Raw genomic sequence first — 21,883 nt, 5'->3', positions numbered from 1 at the left:
ATGGATTTACTGGGTCTAATTTCACCTCCATTCTTTTATTGTTACTACCCAGGTGGTGGTTCCACTTTTCGGCGTCTCCCGGCGTCCTCAAACATAAGGACGCAAGATTCCCGACAGCAAGCTCGAGCGAGGGGCACTACAAACTCTCACATCCCGGCGGCACCGGTTCCCCGGCAGGTCCCACCGAAGCGCACGCCCTTGGAGCCACCCTCTAGCCGCCCACGTGACCGAGGCGACGCCCTCGGGCGGCCACGGCGCCTGCGCGCAGACGGGGAGCTGCTAAGCTCCAGGCCTCTGGACTGTGGCCGGCTGGACCTGGACTCAGGCGGCACGGGTGGCCGTCAGACCGTGGCCGCTCTCGGTCACGCCGGAGTAGCTGCCGGAACTCGTCGGGGTTCCGACACCATAGCCGTATCCTGCCATTTTTCACTCACTGACCTGCGGGCGCGGGCACGTGGGCGGGCGGTGGGGGACGGAGCTCGCCATCCCCGAGACCGCCGATTGGCTGCGTCTGTTTTCCTTCCCCTTCCTGGCTGGGGCTTTCTGGTGCACGTGACTGCAGCGGGCTCTCCGAGGGGAGACACTTTGTTTTAGTAATGCAGCGTTAATCTAGCCGGAAGAGCTCTCGATCAGCGACAGTTTCCAGAAATAGTTTGGGTTTATATTATTTTTTTGATAGGTAGAAAATGTTGGCATTCCACGCAAGTATTTTACTGGCGACTTAAGTGACTATTTTTCTCGGAAATGCTGTATATTTTCTCACCCAGTTGCTCATATCCTTATTTTTCATGACATATCTTGATGACAATCTATGCAAAAAATATATAAGGATGATAACTAATATAGTTATATTGAGCCTGGTCATTTGCATTTCTTTAGCTTTCTGGATTATATCTATGACTGCAAGCACCTATTATGGTAAGTATGAATGTTCTGAGTTCTTTTTTAAATAAACTTAATTGGTGGAATTTAAAAGTGTACTGTTGTGAAATCCAAAACTTATATCCTCTGAATGGTTATGAATTGTGTTTACTTAACTTCTACAGCCTGGATTTAATGTACCAGAAAATATAAACAGTGCCTTTAACGTTCTAAGCCCTTTAATACATGTTGTTTGTGATAATATTAGTTACACATATTTCAGAATATGTTTTATGTAATTATTACATCTATCTTGGTGAGAAATAACTAAAGCATAGTTTTGTAAAGCACTTGCAGTGATACTTTTAATAAGAATATTCATCCCCGGCTGGTGTACCAAGAGGTCACCAGTTCGATGGGTCAAGGCACATGCCCAGATTGTAAGACTGATACCCAGTGTGGGGCATGCAGAAGGTGGCCAATGTTCTCTCTTATCGATGTTTCTGTCTCTCTCTCCCTCTCCATTCCTCTCTCTCTAAAAATCAATAAAGAAAAAAATCGTTTAAATAATAATCATAACATAGTTTATCAGTTTAATTTGTACTGTAAAAATAAAAGGCAACATAGTGTTTATATTTAGAGGATTTGTCATTTCAAAAAGAACAGACTCCCTTTTAAAGTCTGAATCCACTTGGCATAAATAGGAGGTACTCCGGACTCAAGTCTACGGTTTTCAATCTGCTTTAGAGCATAATGTGCCTTTACACAATCTTCCTTGGTACCCCTATAAAAATAAAATACTGTTCAAGGAGAAAAGTGAGAAATAGAGTGAGAGAAACTCATAAATGATTATATTGTCTTTTTCAAAGACAGGTGAATAATCTAATGGATGATTTCCAGGGTACAGAAGCTTTCAGGGCTGTTCGTCATGAGCCACAGTAGGGGATGAAGGTTTGGGGAGGAGAGGTATAGAAGATTCTCCCTAATGCCAGTATTAACTTTGACGAATTCACAATAAACCAGGATTTGTAAATTGAAGGGCTCTCTGGGGCCAGGCACCTGACTTAAATGAGTGAAGCTGTCCCAGATCTTTGTATAGTAAACACAAGGGAATAGTTTTCCCTTTTAGAAATAGGATTCAGCCCTGGCCAGTTTGGCTCAGCAGTTAGAGCGTCCACCTGTGGTCCAGAGAGACCCAGGTTCGGTTTCTGCTAAGGGCATGTACCTCAGTTTGTCCCCGGCCCTGGTTGGTTGTGTGGGTGGCAGCCACTGGATGTGTTCCCTTCACATTGATGTTTCTCTCTCTCTCTCTCCCTCCCACTCTACCTGAACAAAAAATGGAAAAATGTCCCCGGGTGAGGATGAAAAAAAAAGAAATAGTATTCACATTTTCCTTTACTGTAGTCACTCAGCCTGGGTGTTGAGCAGTCTGTCAGGAAAGGCGGGCACTTCAAACTGGAAAACAGTGATCCGTGTAAAAGAGGCAGCTTCTCTTCACTTGTAGTCAGTTCTGCCACGTGTCCCAAGTTTCTAGTTTCTGAAAAAGAAGCCAAGATTTGAAATGTTGATTTGAAATCGAATCTTTAAATAGTAACTCATTATTTATTCTTTGAGTTTTTTTAATTTGTTTGTTTTTATCATAACTCAAATTGCTTAAAAACGTTATACTAGCCAAACACAACATCTATGAGCTGGATGCAATCTTTGGAGAAATCAGTTGCTAATCATTGAATACTGAGGTATGTATCATGTGAGAATGTTACTTAAAAAAAAAAATCTCTGAAAGGCAGAGAAAGGAATAATTGGATCCTGTTAAGAAAGGAGTTTGTTCTGTGCTATTCTTGATATTCAATACATGCCTCCTCTCCAAAAAAAACTAATTTCAAATCTCTAAATATGTGTGGAATACCCATTATTATAAACAGTTATAAATGGTTTCCAAAACTTGGACAGGTCTTACTTGGTTATTGCCAGTAGGATTGTCTCTCTGAAAATATGTAAGTCTCATCATAAATATTTTATCTGTTTCCCTATTTATGACAGTATTTTAATCCAGAATGCAGTTATCAATATTTACAGCCAAGACTAACCTATGCAGGCCTCACACAACTGACGCTCTACCTTTATAATTTTTCAGGTAATTTACATCCTATTTCTCCTTGGCGTTGGCTGTTTTCTGTTGTTGTTCCTGTTTTGATTGTATCTAATGGCTTTAAAAAGAAAAGTCTAGATCACAGTGGAGCTTTAGGAGGTATGTTTTGCCATTCAATGTTTAACCACATAAATGCTTGCTTATAAAATTTAAACTCATGTTTTATAAATTCTGAATATATGAGATTATAAATCACAATGTTATATATATTAGACAATAATAAAGTTATACATTGCTCAGCATTCCTATTCTGTCAAATTTTCAGATAGCAATATAACCTTTTAGAATAATGTACAAATTTAACTTTGTAATTTATATCAAGTAAATTAACAGAATAGACTTTTGAGGACCTTGATTACTCTGCTCCTTTAGTTGGATTAAATTATCTGCTAGCAGAAACATTGGAGCACTCTTCCTAGGTGTAAAATAAAGGAGCCTTTGGAAAAAATAGCTAATAGACATATTTATATTTTTATCTGAGTTTTGTCTTACCATATAATCAATAAGTATTAGAAATGGCTACATTTTATTTATTTTGTAAATATGATATTGTATATACCGTGTATCAGGCATTATTGTTAGCATTTTGGAAATATTAACCCTTTATACAGAATAATTTGAACAATTTCTGCTTAAATATAATAACAGAGTTATGCTTTTCTAAAAATATCCTTTCTCAGGTTGCCTTGCCTTGGTTTTTATTATTCTTGATCTATAGCAAGAAGGGTCAAGTCCCTGAAATTCTGTCTTCCTTTGGTTTCCATGTTGTATATTAATCTGCTTCTCTAATTTTTCTGATCTCTGTTTTATTTTTTCTGCTACCGTTTTCTTTTCTGCCTTCTAGCCCTATGACCTTTATTCCTCTCTACCTAGCCTGATTTAGAATTAGAAAATAAATATGTGAATCCTAGCACTGCCACCTGCTATCTCTCTGAACTTAGCCACATTGCCTAACTCCTCGAAGCCTCATTTTTCTTTATCTTTTGTGCAATAGGTCCTATGGGCTTATTGGTAAGACTAGAACAAGATAATGTGTGGAACAACATGTCTTGTAAAACTGCACAGCATTATACAAACATTCACTGTTACCGATTTATTATCTGCTTCCAACCATTTTGTAAAGTCCCTGAAGACAATGTATCTTAAGCTTCTATGTCCCATGTTTTTTTTAATAGTGTTACACACAATATAGGTGCTTAGGAAACATGTGGATTGATTTTAAAACCTCTTCTCTTTTCCTCATCATTTTATTCTTTGAAATGTTGGTATCTTTTTTGCTTGTTGTTTTTTTTCTCCCTTAAGAACAAAAAAATATAATGTTGATTTAAAGTATATCATAGTACTTGGAAATACCATTATGTAGTACTTAAACTTTCAGTGTTGTAATTTTCTCACCTGGAAAGAAGGAGGGCATAATTGTACCTTTAGCATTGACTTATCATGAGGAGTTATCCGTTGTAAATATTTAGCATAGTACCTGGCATGCATAATAAGTATTTTACAAATGTAAGTTGTTATTGTTTTTGTTCCACTACTACTACTCATAGTCAAAGGAATTTTACTAAGGTTTGTCATATTATGCCTTTACAATGCATAGGATTGAGAGGAGTTTCAGAACTTCTGCAGGATCTGGGTACTTAGAGTCCTTATTGACATAGGAACACATAGCTCAGTGTTGATAGAGGGAATGGAGGGGTTGAGGCAGTGCTTAAGGTGGACACTGAAGTGGAGGGCTGTGGTCTCCTTGAGAGAGTATTTCTAGAATATGAAGTAAATCACATGACAGGATATGTGGGATGAAGCACGGTACAGGTGATTTGTTCCAAAGAAATATTGTCTGTTCCAGTTATTCATCGTGTTCCTTTGAACATGTCAGTTTGGACAATTTGTCATCAGGCTTTTGACTTGACAAATTTAAATTTAATTTTGCTTGCCAAGACTATTAGCCTTAATGGTTTACTTTTTTTTTTTTAATCATTCAACAAATGTTTAGTGAGGGTTTCCTGTATGCCAGGCACTGTTCTGGGCACTTAGGATTTAGTAGTAAACGAAATGGATACAAATTCCACTGTCAGAGAGCTTACATTTGTAGTCAGGGGAAACATAAATACCATGGGTTTGAGGCATTTAATTCCTAGACAAAGACACCATAAGTGTAAAGGAAGTGCACAGCAAATGAGGTGGTGTCAGGAAAGGCCGGTGGTTGTGCTCCCAGTGGTCTCACAAAGGTGGCCTTAACCATTTTTTAGTCACCATGGTTCAGGTCTGGTGTTCAGTCTTTCCGAAATGGAAACCTCATTCTGTCAGGTGCCCAGAATTGATCGGAGCCAGGGAATCTGGTTTATATTGCTCATTGTCACAAGGGACTGACACATGAGCCAAAATGCAACTTTATTAACCTGATAAAATATGGAACTACCGGACTAACTGGAATATAAACATCCTTGTTCAGGCATGCCCTATTCTTGTAGTCAGGTTACTTGAGAAATCAGATTATAATTAGAAGGTTGCTTTGGTAAATACAAAGTCTGAGAAATACTAATGCAAGTCCATAGATCAAATGGTCTTGTTGCTTATATGGTGTTTGACAAATCTGACAACCACTGGTTCTTTAGGCTTCATTCGTGGCTGAAAGTTTTTGTGAAAGAAAGGGGTCATTGAGCCATATGTTAGCCAGTAAAAAGATCAGGTCCTGGGACATACAGTCTAAACCAAAACAGGGCATTATGGGCTTATTGGTGAGGAGAGCTCATGGGGCTTTTTAAACATGTATGTTGTTCTGACTATAGAAGGAGAGGATGAAGCAGGGGCAATTCTAGGATAGGTGAACAGTCCTTAAGGAAGAAATATTTACTACTTTTTTTTTATCCTCACCAGAGTATTTTTTTTTCCATTGGTTTTTAGAGAGTGGGAGGGAGGGAAGGAGGAAGGAAAGTGGGCAGGGGGATCTGGGGTAGGGGGCAGAGAGAGAGTGAGAGAGAAACATTGATATGAGAGACACATCAATTGGTTGCCTCCCACACTGCCCCATCCAGGGCCAGGGATTGAACCTGCAACCCAGGTATATGCCCTTGATCAGGAATTAAACCCGAGACCCTTCAGGGTGCAGGCCAACACTAACCACTGAGCAACACCAGCCAAGGCAATATTTACTCCTTTGCTTGGTTGTAGGCAACAGTCTGGAAAGTTCATGCATATAAGCAGGATGCAGTGGCCTCTGGAGGTTGGCCATTTTTTTTAGTTAGCTTCCTGGAAGTTCATTCAAAGCTCCATCATCCATTCAGAATGTTTACTCTTTTTTTTTTAATCCTCACCCAAGGACATTTTTTCATTTTTTCTTCAAATAGAACGGGAGGAAGGGAGAGAGAGAAAAACATCGATGTGAAAGGTACATATTGAGTGGCTGCCACCCGCACGACCCAACCAGGGCCGGGGACAGACTACAACTGAAGTATATACCCTTAGTGGGAACCAAACCCCGGTCTCTCTGGACCGCAGGGCGACACTCTAACCACTGAGCCAAACCGGCCAGGGCAGGAATGTTCACTCTTTTGTTAGTTGGACCACAGCTATTAACTGGATAATTACCCTTGTCTCTTTCTCCTAATCTCTGGCATACTGTACTTTAATTTAGAACATCTCAGAATTTTTCTCTTGTTAATGTTCTTATTTTGGGCTAACCAGCATTCTTTTGATTCCCATAGTCTTTCTCTAGGCAAATTACATGTGATACAATTAGATTTGAGTTTATTAAATTATAATATTTTGATCCTGCCATAGAGTATACTTAAGTCACCTTGGTCAGAATTTTGGGTGTAACTCCACTCCCATCCTCAGAGACATCTGTAGACAGTTCTTTTACTTGCCCAGATGGCATCTCTTAGGTACAGAATTAACCTGTTTTAAACTTAGAAGTCAGCAATAATTCTTGAGTATTCTAGTGCTTTGGGAGCACCTTGTTGTTATGCATATTAATTTAGTGAGAATTAGAAATTGGAGAGAGAGGTTGGGGAGGAGGAATAGACACAAACTAGAGATAGCAGTTACTAATCTAAAAGTTCAGACAAAACTGGGAGTTGCCAAAAATTCTACGATATTTTTTTTTAATATTTTTTAAATTTATTTTTTGATTGATATTTTAGAGAGAAAGGAAGGGAGAGAGAGATAGAAATATCAATGTGCCCTGGCCGATTTTGCTCAGTGGTTAGACGTCGGCCTGTGGACCAAAGAGTCATGGGTTCAATTCCTGTCAAGCACACATACCTCAGTTGCAGTTCATCCCTGGCCTTGGTCGGGGTCGTGCAGGAGGCAACCAGTCAATGTGTCCCTCTCACGTTGGTGTTTCTCACCTCCCCCCTCTCTATCTGTCTCTCTCTCTCTCTCTCCCACTCTATCTGAAGATAAACAGAAACGTATCCTCGGGTGAGGATTAAAAAAATTCATATATCGATGTGAGAAACATCGATCGGCTGCCTCCTGCATGCCACCCACTAGGGATCAAGCCCACAACATGGGCATGTGCCTTGATCGGGAATCGAACCGGGACCTCTCAGTCCATGGGACAATCCAGTTCACTGAACTTTACCAGCCAGGCCCAAGATATATATATTTTTTTATCCTCACCCGAGGACATTTTTCCATTTTTTGTTGATAGAGTGGGAGGGAGGGAGGGAGGGAGGGAGGGAGAGAGAGAGAGAGAGAGAACATCGAGGTGAAAGGGACACATCTAGTGGCTGCCACCCACATGACCAACCAGGGCCGGGGACAAACTGCAACCGAGGTACACGCAGGCCGATGCTCTAACCGCTGAGCCAAACCGGCCAGGGCCAGGCCCAAGATATTTTTAAACTACATGAAAGAAACTATTCCTTCAAGCCTTCAGTTCATTTCCTAATTCTAAACCTGTAATCAACATGAACATTATTCACTTCATATCATTTTAAGGTGGTTGAAGTAAAAAAAAAAAAAAGTAGGTGACTTTGCATATCATTGTAGATTGTCTTGGGGCCATGTTCTTTGGGTTTGTTGAAAGACAGTGGAACAAATTGTTAATAGTGACTGTCCATGGAGAAGATATAGATGGAGGTGGTGGGAGCTAGGGAGAGACACTTTGACTTTGACTTTGTGTACTTACATATGTTTTCACTTTCCCCTCCAGTAGTAATGTACTACTTTTGTAATACTTTAAAATCAATTGAAAAAACTTAAAGGTTTGCCCGGCTGGTGTGGCTCAATGATTGTGTGTCGATCCATGCACCAAGAGATCACCAGTTCGATTCTCAGTCAGGGCACATGCCCAGGTTGTGGGGGCATGCAGGAGGCAGCCAATCGATATTCTCTCTCATCGATGTTTCTATCTCTCTCTCCCTCTCCCTTCCTCTCTCTTCTCAAATCAATAAAGAAAAAATATTAAAAAAAACAAAAACTTAAAGGTTGGATAACAATAATATTCAAAATTAATATTGTTATAAGAATAATACATAATTTCAAAAAATAATATTGAGATTTTGCCATCACAACTGTTATTACTACCCATGATATTAGTTAATATTTATTAAGGGCCTTCTATGTGTTGGATAATATAATAAGCACATTATAAAAATGATCTCGTTTAACTTTTTGCAGCAAACCATGAGGTAGGAATTATTATTACTCTTATTTACTAATGAGCAATCCAAGTTTAGGTAACTTCTCTTAGTCATGTAGAGGTAAGTGGAAGAACTGAAGTTTGTACTCCAAACTATTCAACTGAAGAATTGAAGCACTTTATTAGTATGTTCTTCATACAGTATTACATTATTTCTTGCACTCGCAATTAAAATGTATTTAATTTGCCCAGCTGGTGTGACTCAGTGGTTGAGCATCTACTCATGCACCAAGAGGTTGCCGGTTCGATTCCCAGCCAGGGCACATGCCCAGGTTGTGGGCCAAATCCCCAGGGGGGGCATGCAGGAGGCAACCAATCGATGTTCTCTCTCATTGATGTTTCTATCTCTCTCTCCCTCTCCCTTCCTCACTCTCTAAAAAATCAATAAAGAAAAAAATTTTTTAAATAAAATAAAATGTATTAAATTTAAGTAAAATGACAATAAGTGAGCATCTCTGGATGGATCAATTAGTAAATGTCTCAGTACTTGCAGTACTTGAACTTTGACCTAACCAACAAAGTTACCACAAAAATAGGACCTTTGCCCTGGCCGGTTTGGTTCAGCAGTTAGAATATTGGCCCTCGGACCAAAGAGTTGCAGGTTCGATTCCGGTTAAGGCTACATACCTCAGTTGCAGTTCGGTCCCCAGCCCTGGTCATGGTCATACTGGAGGCAACCAATCTGTTTCTCTCTCTCTCTTTCTCCCCCCCACCACTCTGTCTGAAAATAAATGGAAAAGTATCCTAAAAAAAAAAAAAATAGGACCCTGGTCCCTTCTTCTATTATTAATAAAATATAACGTAATATGTATTTATTAAATAAATGTTAACTTATTTAATATCTTTTATTCCATTACTTAATAGAATTTTGTTTAATGTGTTATTTAATAAAAATTTTTATATTGGCTGCAGTTTGTCCCCGGCCCTGGTTGGGTCGTGCGGGTGGTGGTCACTCGATGTGTCCCTTTCACATCGATGTTTCTCTCTCTTCCTCTCTCTCCCTCCCGCTCTACCTGAATAAAAAATGGAAAAATGTCCTCGGGTGAGGACTAAAAAATAAAAATAAAATTTTATATAGAAAAACTGAATATATTTATCTTTTTTTTTTAATCCTCACCCAAGGATATTTTTCTATTTATCTTTATATAGAATGGGAGGGAGAGAGAAAGAAACATCAATAGGAGAGAGAGAGAAACATCAATGCGAGAGACGCATCGACTGGTTGCCGCACAACCCCGACCATGGCTGGGGACGAACCACAACCAAGGTATATGCCCTTGGCCAGAATCTAACCCACGACTCCTTGGTCCGCGGGCTGATACTCTACCGCTGAGCCAAAACCAGCCAGAGCGAATATATTTATCTTAAGAGTTACAGAGAACAGAACTGTCAACCATAGAATTAGTCAGAGATGGAAGAGTTTGTAGTTAAAATACAAATAAGTTCTGCCACCCCAATAAGTTTAATAAAAAGGAAAAAAATACAAGCAGGCAGCCTGGACAGTACTACACAATGTAATAGTGCCTTAGTGTGGTTATCTTTTGGAAACTGGTACCAGTCCCTGCAGGGCTACAACTTGGATTTTTGTCAGACCCACAAACTGGGTCTAAACTGGAAGTTTAGACTCGAAGCAGCCAAACTCACGAGAGACCAATTTATAACTCAGAATGTAAATTTCTTGGGTGCCACAGATCTAAATGCCCAATGATAGAGTAGCACATTCTCTCCCTAAAAGAAGGTCTATGAAATTAGTATAAAAGTGTGCTTGAAAGTTCAAAAGAACATATAGAGAGTCCTGGCTGGTGTGACTCACTTGGTGGAATGACAGCCTGTGCACCGAAAGGTTGCTGGTTCAATTCCCTGTCATGGCACATGCCCAGGTTTCAGGCTCCATCCCCAGTAAGGGGAATGCAGGAGGCAGCTGATCAATGTTCCCCTCTCCCATCAATGTATCACTCTCTCTAAAGAAAGAACATGTAGAGAATGCTACCTTTTGTGTAAGGAATAAGAGAAAATAACAAAACATGCATATATCTGCTTATCTTTTTTTTTTTTTTTATCCTCACCCGAGGACATTTTTCCATTTTTTGTACAGATAGAGTGGGATGAGAGAGAGGAAGGGAGAGAGAGAGAGAGAAACATCGACGTGAAGGGACACATCGAGTGGCTGCCACCCGCACAACCAACCAGGGCCGGGGACAAACTGCAACCGAAGTACGCGCCCTTAGCAGGAACCAAACCCGAGTCTCTCCGGACCGCAGGCCGACGCTCTAACCGCTGAGCCAAACCGGCCAGGGCTGCTTATCTTCTTAAAAAGAAATATAAGAATAAACTGGAGAAAAGTGGAGTTGGTTACCTACAGAGAATGGAGGGAGAGCAAAATATAAAACAGGGTTGGGGAACCTTTTTTCTGCCAGGGGCCGTATGGATGTTTATAACATAATTTGTGGGCCATACAAAATTATCAACTTAAAAATTAGCCTGCTATATTTGGTCAAACATTTAATTAACTCACCCCTAATGTGATGACTGGAACTGCTTCTCTTTGGTGAAGCGTGTGATATTAGCTGGTATTGATATTGCTACAGAAAGCTACTTGTCCAGTTTTGTGTCAGTCAGTCTGGAGCTCAGTCGACTCTTTGCGATGGTGAGTTTTGAAAAGAACTTCTCACAGCAGTAAGTTGTTCTGAACACAGATGCATATTTCAGTGCATGTCTTCTCAAAGTGTGAAATTCATCACTGCTTATGTAGTGTTTACAGAACTCCAGCAGTGGGAGGTTGTTGAACCCAGCTTTCAGCTCATCATCACTTTGCAACTGAAGGATTTCATGTTGTAGGTTATCAGGCACATCAGGTGGTTCCACATTGAATGGTGTAGCAAAGACGTTCATTTCCATTTGTTTACTTTTCACGTCTTTGAGTCTTTCATTAAATGCCTCAATTAGTTTTGCACGTTCACCAGCATATTCAAGTGTCATAGGCTTTTGTCCTTCCAAAGTGGGGAAGCACACTGGGTTACTCCTTTTTTTAATCCTCACCCAAGGACATTCTTTCGTTTTTTGTTCAGATAGAGTGGGAGGGAGAGAGAGGAAGAGAGAGAGCGAGAGAAAAAAAATATCGACATGAAAGGGACACATCGAGTGGCTGCCACCCGCACAACCCAACCAGGGCCAGGGACAAACTGCAACCGAGGTACATGACCTTAGCGGGAACCGAACCCGGGTCTCTCGGGACCGCAGGCCAATGCTCCAGCCACTAAGTCAAACCGGCCAGGGCACTGGGTTATTCCTTTTCAGTAGTACTTTCCATGGCCTTAATTTAGCTTCAGATGATTTCACATTTGAAAGCAGGGAGCTGAGAAGCTGATTGGGGCCCTGCAGCTTGACATTCGGCTCTGAGAGGTAGTTGGTAATGTCTATTGTGAACACTAAATCATACTTACTATCACTGAGTTCCTTGACAGGTTTTCCCTTCATCTCCATGAACTGCTTGACTTCATCCTGCAGTTGGTAAAACCTCATGGGCATCTTCCCATGACTTAGCTACCGCACTTCACAATGATAAACGAGATCACGGTACTCAGAGTCAAGATCATTCAGTAACTCCTTAAACTGTTGGCTGTTAAACCCTCTGCTTTTAACAAAATTTATGCATGACACTGATGTTGACATCATATCGTTGAGCTGCAACGACTGTGCACAGAGACTGTCTTGGTGTATGATGCAGTGGCATATAATTAAATCCCTTGGCTCAAGACTGAGACGATTCAGTTCTTTCTTGACAAAAACAATTGACCCTTTTTGCAAGCCAACCGTGGCTCCATCTGTAGTAAGGCCACTTAACTTTTCAAATGGTACCTCAAGTTTTTCCATTGATAAAACAAGTCTCCCAGACAAGTCCTCACCTCTTGAAGTACCATGCTTGGCTTCCAGTGACAGCAGTTCCTCTTGAGTGTCAAACTGCAATTATCCCATGAAGGAAAATGGCCAGTTGGGCAGTATTTGTTATGCCCATTGTCTTGCCACAAGCCAGAGAGAAAAACTGGAAATCTCCTGCAGAATTCTTCAGTGTGTTTTCATTTTTTATTTTTTTTTATCCTTACCCGAGGACATTTTTCGATATTTTGATCAGATAGAGTGGGAGAGAGAGAGAGAAAGAGAAATATCAACGTGAAAGGGACACATCGAGTGGTCGCCACCCACACAACCCAAACAGGGCCAGGGACAAACTGCAACTGAGGTACATGCCCCTAGTGGGAACCGAAACCGGGTCTCCAGACCGCAGGGCGACGCTCTAACCACTGAGCCAAACTGGCCAGTGCTTCAGTGTTTTTTCAATATCTTGTGCTAAATCAGTAATCCGACCTGAGATGGTTCTCTGAATCAAACTAACACTGAAACAATTTGACTTTGTCTGGTGCTAACAACTCTGCAGCAGCCACCATGCACTCTTTCCCAAACTCTCCCTTTACAGGAGGCCTCAGTTTCTATGTGATTATTAGCTCGCTCACTACTTAATTCATCTGAATAATGTCTCTGTCACAACAAGGCTTAGTGAAAGTGGCTTGTTGTGATTCCAAACTCCACTGAAGAGCATTGATTTTATCCAAACGCATTTGGCCTCCCGGTTTATTGAGTTTAGCGTGTTTTGATGCTCCATATTGGCTTTTTTCATTACTGCTAATGCATCATCACAAACTAGACACACAGGTTTGCCTTTGACCGCAACAAGAAAATAATCATTTGTTCATTTCTCTTGGAAAAATCTACACTCTGCATCAACTTTTCTTTGTAGTCACCATTTGTAGAATGTCACACCACTTAAGTTTTAATAACTCCAGTGTGTGTTGCCAGCAACGCGATTATTTTGCTTTGATCGCTGTTCTAATCCCACATCTTGGATTTGGAACATATGCAACATTCATATCAACTCTTGAGGTCTTTTCTGTGTACTGTAATTTCCTTAATCTTCATCTGAGATTGTTTTTGTGAGGATTGTTGATTGTGGACGTGTGGATAAAGGTTGAATTGGAGTTACTGTCTGTGTCGACAAAGAAGTCGACAACACCGTTGTCAGTCATTGGAGGTAAAGGTCATCAACGTCACAAGGAATCATTTCATCTCATGTCATCATCACCGGATTGTTGTAGTTTCGCCACAGTGTGTTAACACTTTTACAACATGTACTCTCCCAGCCTGCCTGGTACTGACTGTCCTCTGAGTCACCGAAATCCAGGCAGACGGGCCTCCGGCAGCCGATGAGAAACGTGTGTCTGTCCTGTCTTATGTATCCTGTCTATCCTGTAATGGACATCCCTTGCTTATCCCTCAAAATTACATTATTATAATTCACTTAATAGAAATTTATGTTGCTATGACAAAAGCTCCAGATTTATTGAATTTTGAGTCCCGCCTGTGATTGCCTTGGCAGGACCAGACCAAATGATTTCAAGGGCTGGATGTTCCTCACCTCTGATATAGAGGGAGGAAGAGAAGGGATTTGGGAGGAAGTGGCATTTCTCTTGAGTATACTTTTTTGTCTAAGTTTGTCTTTGGAAAGCGTGCCAGTGTTCTACATATTTATGAAATTAAATCAGTAAAGATGGGGGTTGGGAGTTCTAAAACTGAAAGCAAACTAAAACAGATGAACCCAATTATACTTTAAATTAATACTATAAGCACCCTGGAGAGGGAGAAAAAAAGAGTAACTTACAAACACAGTAGTTAACTATATTGTTCAGTCTTTGTTAGGGGAAGGAGAGAATTGCAAACCAATCCTAAATTATTTTGTTTTTGTTGTAGTGGGGATGAAGCAATTCTGAAATAGTTTTAGATGTAATAAAGGATTGAGCAAATGTGTGAAATTGTCATTGAAGCCAGGGTTCTTACAAAGGAGAAAGAGGCATACAAATCTGGAATGGGGAAAAGCAAGAGAGAGCCTGTGGATATGGATTGGAAATAGAGGTATTGGTGTAATATCTTACATTTATATAGCACAGTTTGTTTGAAAGGAGGTCAAAATATGGTAAGAAAATGCATCTCAATTTAACCAAACTGATATTCAGTTTACTATTTGGTAATATCTTAATTGGTAAAAATGGAAATGTACATTTCAGGTTATAATGTGAAAATAACCGAAAAAACATTTATTCTTTTTTTCACAATTTTAATGTGTGGACTAAGTATAATTCTGTGTGTATATGTGTTTCTTTCAGCGCTAATAGTTGGATTTATCCTAAGCATTGCAAATTTCAGCTTTTTTACCTCTTTGCTGATGTTTTTCCTTTCTTCTTCAAAACTCACTAAATGGAAGGGAGAAATAAAGAAGCATCTAGATTCAGAATATAAAGAAGGTAAAATGAATTATGTTTGACATTATTTAAATGACTAACTTTGTTTCATCCTAACATAAGCTTTTAATCAAAACATGTTTAGACTGTTGAAATAGATAAATTTTATATGATAATTACTTTAAGTAGTAGCCTGATTTACTTTACCGTTACTTCACTACAATAGCATGTGACAGCAAAATTTTAGAAGCAGTAAAGTCTTTTATTAATTATTCTAAAACAATATAGAATGTGGGCAAGGGTACCATTCCACTTTTAGTCATTTTTTAAATTTTAGCATTTTTCTTTTCTCAAATGTTAAGTTCCTATATCAACATAATTTTCCTTCTGAGAAGAAAACATTTCCTTTTTTTCTACTTGTTTGCTTCTAGGTGGGCAGAGGAATTGGCTTCAGGTGTTCTGTAATGGAGCCATACCCACAGAGCTGGCCCTACTGTACATGATAGAAAATGGCCCCGGGGAAATCCCAATAGATTTTTCCAAGCAGCACACTGCTTCCTGGATGTGTTTGTCTCTCTTGGCTGCACTGGCCAGCTGTGCTGGTGACACATGGGCTTCAGAAATTGGTCCAGTTCTGAGTAAAAGCCCACCAAGGCTAATAACAACATGGGAGAAAGTTCCAACTGGTGAGTCTTTTTTTTCTTTATTGATTTTAGAGAGAGAGGAAGGGGGGAGGAGAGAGTGAGAAAGAAACATTGATGAGAGAGAACATCAATTGGCTGCCTCCTGCATGCCCCCTACTGGGGATTTGGCCCACAACCTGGGCATGTGCCCTGACTGGGAATTGAATCGGCCACCTCTTGGTGCATGGGTTGAAGCTCAACCACTGAGCCACACCAGCCAGTCTGGTGAGTCTTTATTTACATTTCTTTAAAAAAAGTGAACAAAAGAAAAACTTGATTTATTGTGTTTCTTAGTTAAGGACCTTTGAGGAATTGTTCGTCTCCTTAATTGGAAAATTGCTGAAGGCTATTAAATTGCTGATAATAAATAATATTTGCAGGAAATGTTAGCAAGCCCTACATAAATAATGCAGAAACAGAGATTGATTCACAGATGTATCAGTGGGAAAGGAAAGGGAGGCAACAATAGAGTATTTCTCGAGGGTATATTATGTGGTTAGTGCGTTAACATGTACCTTCGTTCCTTATTACTGTTATCAACTACTGCATCTTCTTTGTATCTTTGTTATTGCCTCCTCCTCCCCTTCTCTTGTCTTCTTCCTATTCTATCTTTTTCCTGTTTCTTCTGTCCTTTTTTTCTTCCTCATTATCATCATCATGAACAGTTAACATACTTGAGTACCTAATGTGTGCAAGGCACTGTTCTACATGGATTACCATTAAGTACTCTTAATAATCATATGAATTGGTTCTTTTATTATTTTTATCTTACAAACAAGGAAACTAAGGCATAGAGAAGTTAGGTGACTTCACTACAGTCACATAGCTTAGAAGTGGCAGAACTAAGATGGAAACCAGGTAGTCTGGCTCCACTGAACCATTATACTTCATTGCTTAGAATGTCAGCAGTTACTGAGGAGAAAAGACTATTTTATAAGTGGGCTATGGTTTTATGATCTTTGGATTAAATCAAAGAGAACTCTTTCTTTAAATTAGTCTTGATTAGATAGGTACCGAATTTTTTTGCTTCTCTTGCCTTTATCTGTTTGCTGATTGTTTACCAGAATATTTTATCCATATTTCTATTTCAGGGACCAATGGAGGGGTTACAGTGGTGGGCCTTGCTTCCAGTCTTCTTGGTGGCACCTTTGTGGGCATTGCCTACTTCCTCACACAGTTGATTTTTGTTAATGATTTGGACATTTCTGCTCCCCAATGGCCAATTATTGCATTTGGGGGTCTAGCTGGATTATTGGGATCAATTGTGGACTCATATTTAGGAGCTACAATGCAATTTACAGGTAAGGACATTACCTTATTATTGCAACCATTGGTGTATTAAAGAAATGGGAAAGAAATAGGGAAAATATAAAAAGATACGACAATGAAAATAATCCCAAGGACACCAGGAGTTGAGAGACCAGGAATGATAAGGCAAAGTCTCTTCTACAACTTTGATTTTCTTCTTATTATTATTTGTTTTGTTGTTATGCTAGTTGAAAGAGAATTAGTCCTGCAGAGCAATGAGTAGAAGTTGTGTGGGGGAGGATATGACAGTGAAGGAAACAGATGGTTTTGCTAATGGGCCTTCACCTAATCCCATCAAAGCAGAACCTTTGGGATAAATCATTTTAATGCCCCATTCTTCCACTTGTTTTCCAAATCCATTTGAGAGAATTATTGTACTAATCTGACTACACACATATGACCTCCTTTTCTACTGAGACATCGTGCTTGCTTTCCTTCCTACTGAGGTTTTAGCCCCACTTAAGATATATGGGAAAATTGACTTCCCAAGTTTTCTGTGCTTCGCTCTGAGGCTCTCCTGTAATGTCAGTGTACCCACATATCTTGTTAGGTGTATATTTGCCCCACATGCTAATCAACTATATTTTCTTCTTTGATTCATATAATGAAGAGCTGGGAGTCTAGAGAAAATTTCCCTGAGTACAATCTCCCTGTTCTCCTTATGCCCCAAGATAATCTACTTGCCCTTCCACTCACCGTTCCACCATTCGAAATGTTTGTTCTCTCAGTTTTGTTAGTCTCATCTCGATGCTAAAGAAGAATCAGTCTGATTTTCATTCACACTAAGGGCTCAGTAATTATGCACACACACACAAACATATGTTTTTTAAAGAGCTTAAGTTTTATTCTAAACTGGGCTGTAATTGGGAAAGTTTCTGATCATATTGAGTGGGTTGAAAAACAGTTGTGGCCTGTTGACAGGTTAATTCATTCAGTAAATTTTGGTATGCCTTTGTGCTGGCACCATGCTAGGTCCTGGGTATCCATTGCAGAGGCTGCTCTAGTCTCGGGCCTCAGGTTAGTCTTGGAGGGGAAGGCAGGCGTAGTCTGCCAGTTTCATGTCATCTCTGTTTTTCATATTCTGTCTTCTGCTTCAGAATGAACTCCAGCAGTGTTGAGAGAACAGTATTGAGGGGTACTGAAACCCATTTATTCAAAAGGCCTTTTGTAATTAAGGTTTCCATATCTCTCACTGTATAGTTATCCATTAAAGTCATTTTATAAGTGCCTAAGACTCTTTCAAAGAAGATGTCCTTTAGAGGAAAAAGCTACTTTTTTTTTTTTAATCAAGTCATTTGGATTTTGGACCTTACTTCTTTTCCACTCTAGGTTTGGATGAAAGCACTGGCATGGTGGTCAACAGCCCAACAAATGAGGTGAAGCACATAGCAGGGAAACCCATTCTTGACAACAATGCGGTGAACCTGTTTTCTTCAGTCCTCATTGCGCTCTTGCTCCCAACAGCTGCTTGGGGTTTCTGGCCCAGGGAATGAACTTCATCTCATTTACAAAGATTGAAACTGCGGTAAATTCAGCTAAATGTGCAGTTCCAAATTTCATCCTAAGAAGAATAACTGTGGCAAAGAGGAAGTGCCAGCACCTCTCATATTTCATTGTGATGGAATTCTACATTTTTTTCTCTCCTCTACTCATTTGTAACAGCTAACATATTCCAGTGAAAGACAAGAGTATGTAGAACTTACCCATTTTTCTCTGCTGCTGAATGGAGCCTCTTGAGCAATGAAGCTACAATGCCTCTACAATGCCCCACAATAATATTGGTGTATATTGAACTGAAAGCTAATATGTTGAACTGAAAGTTCCTACATGATAGATAAAAATTTTGTTTTGCTTGCTTAAACCAGTGTGAGGATTAAAAGTCATAAAATTTAAAAATGGTTCTCAGCTATGCCAGAGAAATGCCACTGTGCCAGTTACCCAAATGTTATATCTATTTTAAGTGGTTTAAACGGATATGTGTGGAACCCTGAGTAAGTGTAGTATCCTGGAGTTCTTCCACTACTTGCCACTTATAATTTTGAAAAGTATGGAGTTTGATTTCTAGTGAGCTGTGAGGCCTACTCCACATTTGTTCTTCCATCCTCAGTGTTAGTAATGAAAAAAAAGTAAATATCTTTTTCATATGACCATTAGAATGCATGAAAAAAATATTTTTAAATAAAAGGAAGAGAGATCTACCCTGTATCTAAAAAACGTACACCCTTCCTATATATTTTAGTTGATCTCTGAGCGGAAATTATCTCAAATTTAATATTTTTTAATGTATCTTCTACCCATCTTTCAAATGTGCATAGCAATCTGCTTTACATTGGCATACCAAACAGAGAGTCACTGGAAAATTATTTGCTAATCTGGAATTTACTTGAAGATGCTTTTCCTGTGATATACCCTTAAATTGTGCTCGCTTTTATTTTATAGCCTCAATTAAAGTGAAATCTATTTTTTAGTTTTGTTATTTAGTGATTAACTACGTTCTAAAAGGATTTTGATATGATGTGGATTATTTTGCTAAAAGTATTTTAAAATATTTCTCATGTGATTTCCATACTTTTCTTTCCCTGAGGAGAAAAGACTTCTAAATAGGCATTCACAATGAGGAAAAACCTACTTAGCCACCAAATCTCAGGAGAATTGTATGTGCTTTAAAGATGTAAGCACAATTTTGCAGCTTAAGTTTTTAATCTCCTAATGGAGTATCTGTTGCTATAACTCCAAATGGTCCTGAACTGTTTTAACATATACAGGTCTTTGCCCTGGCCAGTTTGGCTCAGAAGTTAGAGTAGCGGTTCTTAACCTGTGGGTCGTGACCCCTTTGGAGGTCGAACGACTCTTTCACAGGGGTCACCTAAGACCATCAGAAAACACATATTTCCGATGGCAATTCATAACAATAGCAAAATTACACTTACGAAGTAGCAACGAAAATAATTTTTTAGTTGTAGGTCACCACAACATGAGGAACTGTATTAAAGGGTCACGGCATTAGGAAGGTTGAGAACCACTGGGCTGGAGTGTCAGCCTGCAGACCAAAGAGTCTAGGATTTGATTCCAGTCAAGGGCCCGTACTTCGGTTGCAGTACTTTGTCCTGGCTGGTGTGGTTCAGTTGGTTGGGTGTTATCCTGTGCAACAAAAGGTTGCAGGGTTAATTGCCAGTTAGGGCACATGCCTGGATATGGGCTCATTCCCCAGTAGGGGTTGTACAAGAGGCAGCTGATCAATATTCTGCTTTCACATTAATGTTTCTCTCTCCCTTCCTCTTTCTAAAAATCCAAATGTATATAATCTTCACTATATGTTAAATTAAATTGTTTGACTCTAAGCAGGTTTAAGAGTCACCGAAAGTTGATAATCAGGAACATATTTCTGGAAGAAAATAAAAAGTTGGCTGAATTTATGAGGATTGTAATGATTCTAACATTTCTTAATACATGTGATGCAATATTAATGATTTGGGAACAAATGAGTAAGAAAATGATTGTAGAACAAGTGAGGGTAAGGTCATATTGGCGGGGCAAGGCTCCTGAAATTATTCTCCCTGCCAAGACGAGGCATATTAATTCTTTTTCACTTATCATAACTACCCCTTTCAAAATTATTTTATACATGTGACACTTCTTTTCTTATGTTTGGATTTTTTAAATTAATGTTTAAATACATAAGTAATACACTGAATTTACTGTTCTCTCTAAAAAATTAGAACATTAAAGATATAGTTAAACTATTTTTGGCCTCCACTACCCCCTCAACAAACCTAGTCCCCTTCCAACCTTCCCAAAGAACTTTGAATCTTTTCTACATAGTAATTGTTTTGGGTGTCTTTTGACTCATTCTTTTTAATCAATGAAATTTTGTTATAATTAGTACTATCATTTTGCCACTTCAAGTTGGATGCTGACATTCAAGAAAAATATATTTTTTAAAAGATTAAAAAGATTTACAAAGAAATATTTAATGTTATCTGATAAGATTACATGTGATTTTTATTTTTGTTGAAATAACTTTGTTATGGTGTCTGAATTATATCTCAATAAAGCTATTACAAAGATACATATACAAAAGTAATTTAAGTACTTTTCTAAAAAGCCTACAATCAAATGTATTTCTTTTACAAATCAAAAAATGCTCAAAGTAAACAAAATAATCTCTGGAAATAATCTTTCTTCCCCATTTATCTCTTCCCGTCATTATTTTAAGCAGTATTCCTTCTGTTTATAAACTACCTTATTAGCAATGAAATAAGAGTATAATGAAATTTTAGTATAATGGAAACTATCAGTGAATACCCAAAGTAATCTTTTGATATCTTTATTTTTGAGCTATTACAAAACTTAGTTTAAGTTATCACATATCTCTCAACACATTGCCCAGACTTGAAGCTAAATACATATACCCTCTCATATGAGTGAGTATGAGAAAGCCAGACAATGTCAAAATCTTTTCTAACACTCTTTAATATCTCCCTACTTTTTTTTTTTTTAATCGTCACCCGAGGACATTTTTGCATTTATCTTCAGATAGAGTGGAAAGGAGAGAGGGACAAAGAGAGAGAAACTTTGATGTAAGAGAGATACATCAAGTGGTTGCCACCCACACAACCCCAACTGGGGCTGGGGACAAACTGCAACCCAGGTACATGCCCTTAGTGGGAACCGAACCTGGGACTCTCTGGTCCGCAGGCCGACACTCTAACCACAGAGCCAAACCGGCCAGGGCAGTATCTCCCTATCTTTGCATACACTGTTCTGTCTTCCTGGAATTCCTTCCCCTTTCTCCTCCCTTATTGATCCTTCAAAAGCCAGCTCAGTGGCACTTCCTCTGAGAAGCTTCTCGGGCTAAATTAGCTATCCCCATACACATTCTACCCTTTACAATAGTTACCACATGATGAACATTTATTGAATAATTAACCTCAGGACATTA

General features: G+C 39.2%; 1 protein-coding gene across 3 annotated transcripts; it reads left to right on the top strand.

The window, feature by feature from the left end:
* The first annotated feature begins 275 nt into the window (after window positions 1–275).
* On the top strand, window positions 276–19,241 carry TMEM19 (transmembrane protein 19). 3 transcript variants are annotated; one of them, XM_036251828.1, is made up of 7 exons: window positions 276–411; window positions 830–918; window positions 2,999–3,112; window positions 14,876–15,013; window positions 15,382–15,636; window positions 16,725–16,934; window positions 18,271–19,241. In XM_036251828.1, exons 2-7 carry the CDS (start codon window positions 831–833, stop codon window positions 18,432–18,434), a joined length of 969 nt encoding a protein of 322 aa, XP_036107721.1. In that variant the 5' UTR covers window positions 276–411; window position 830; the 3' UTR covers window positions 18,435–19,241. The 3 variants fall into 3 exon arrangements, with proteins under 3 accessions (XP_036107721.1, XP_036107720.1, XP_036107722.1); XM_036251827.1 differs by having other exon boundaries at window positions 276–918; XM_036251829.1 differs by lacking the exon at window positions 14,876–15,013 and having other exon boundaries at window positions 276–918.
* Window positions 19,242–21,883: the final 2,642 nt, after the last annotated feature.

The sequence above is a fragment of the Molossus molossus genome, unplaced genomic scaffold, assembly GCF_014108415.1.
Source record: "Molossus molossus isolate mMolMol1 unplaced genomic scaffold, mMolMol1.p scaffold_m16_p_10, whole genome shotgun sequence".
Classification (NCBI taxonomy): Eukaryota; Metazoa; Chordata; class Mammalia; order Chiroptera; family Molossidae; genus Molossus; species Molossus molossus.
This window is presented reverse-complemented; position numbering and strand designations above follow the sequence as displayed.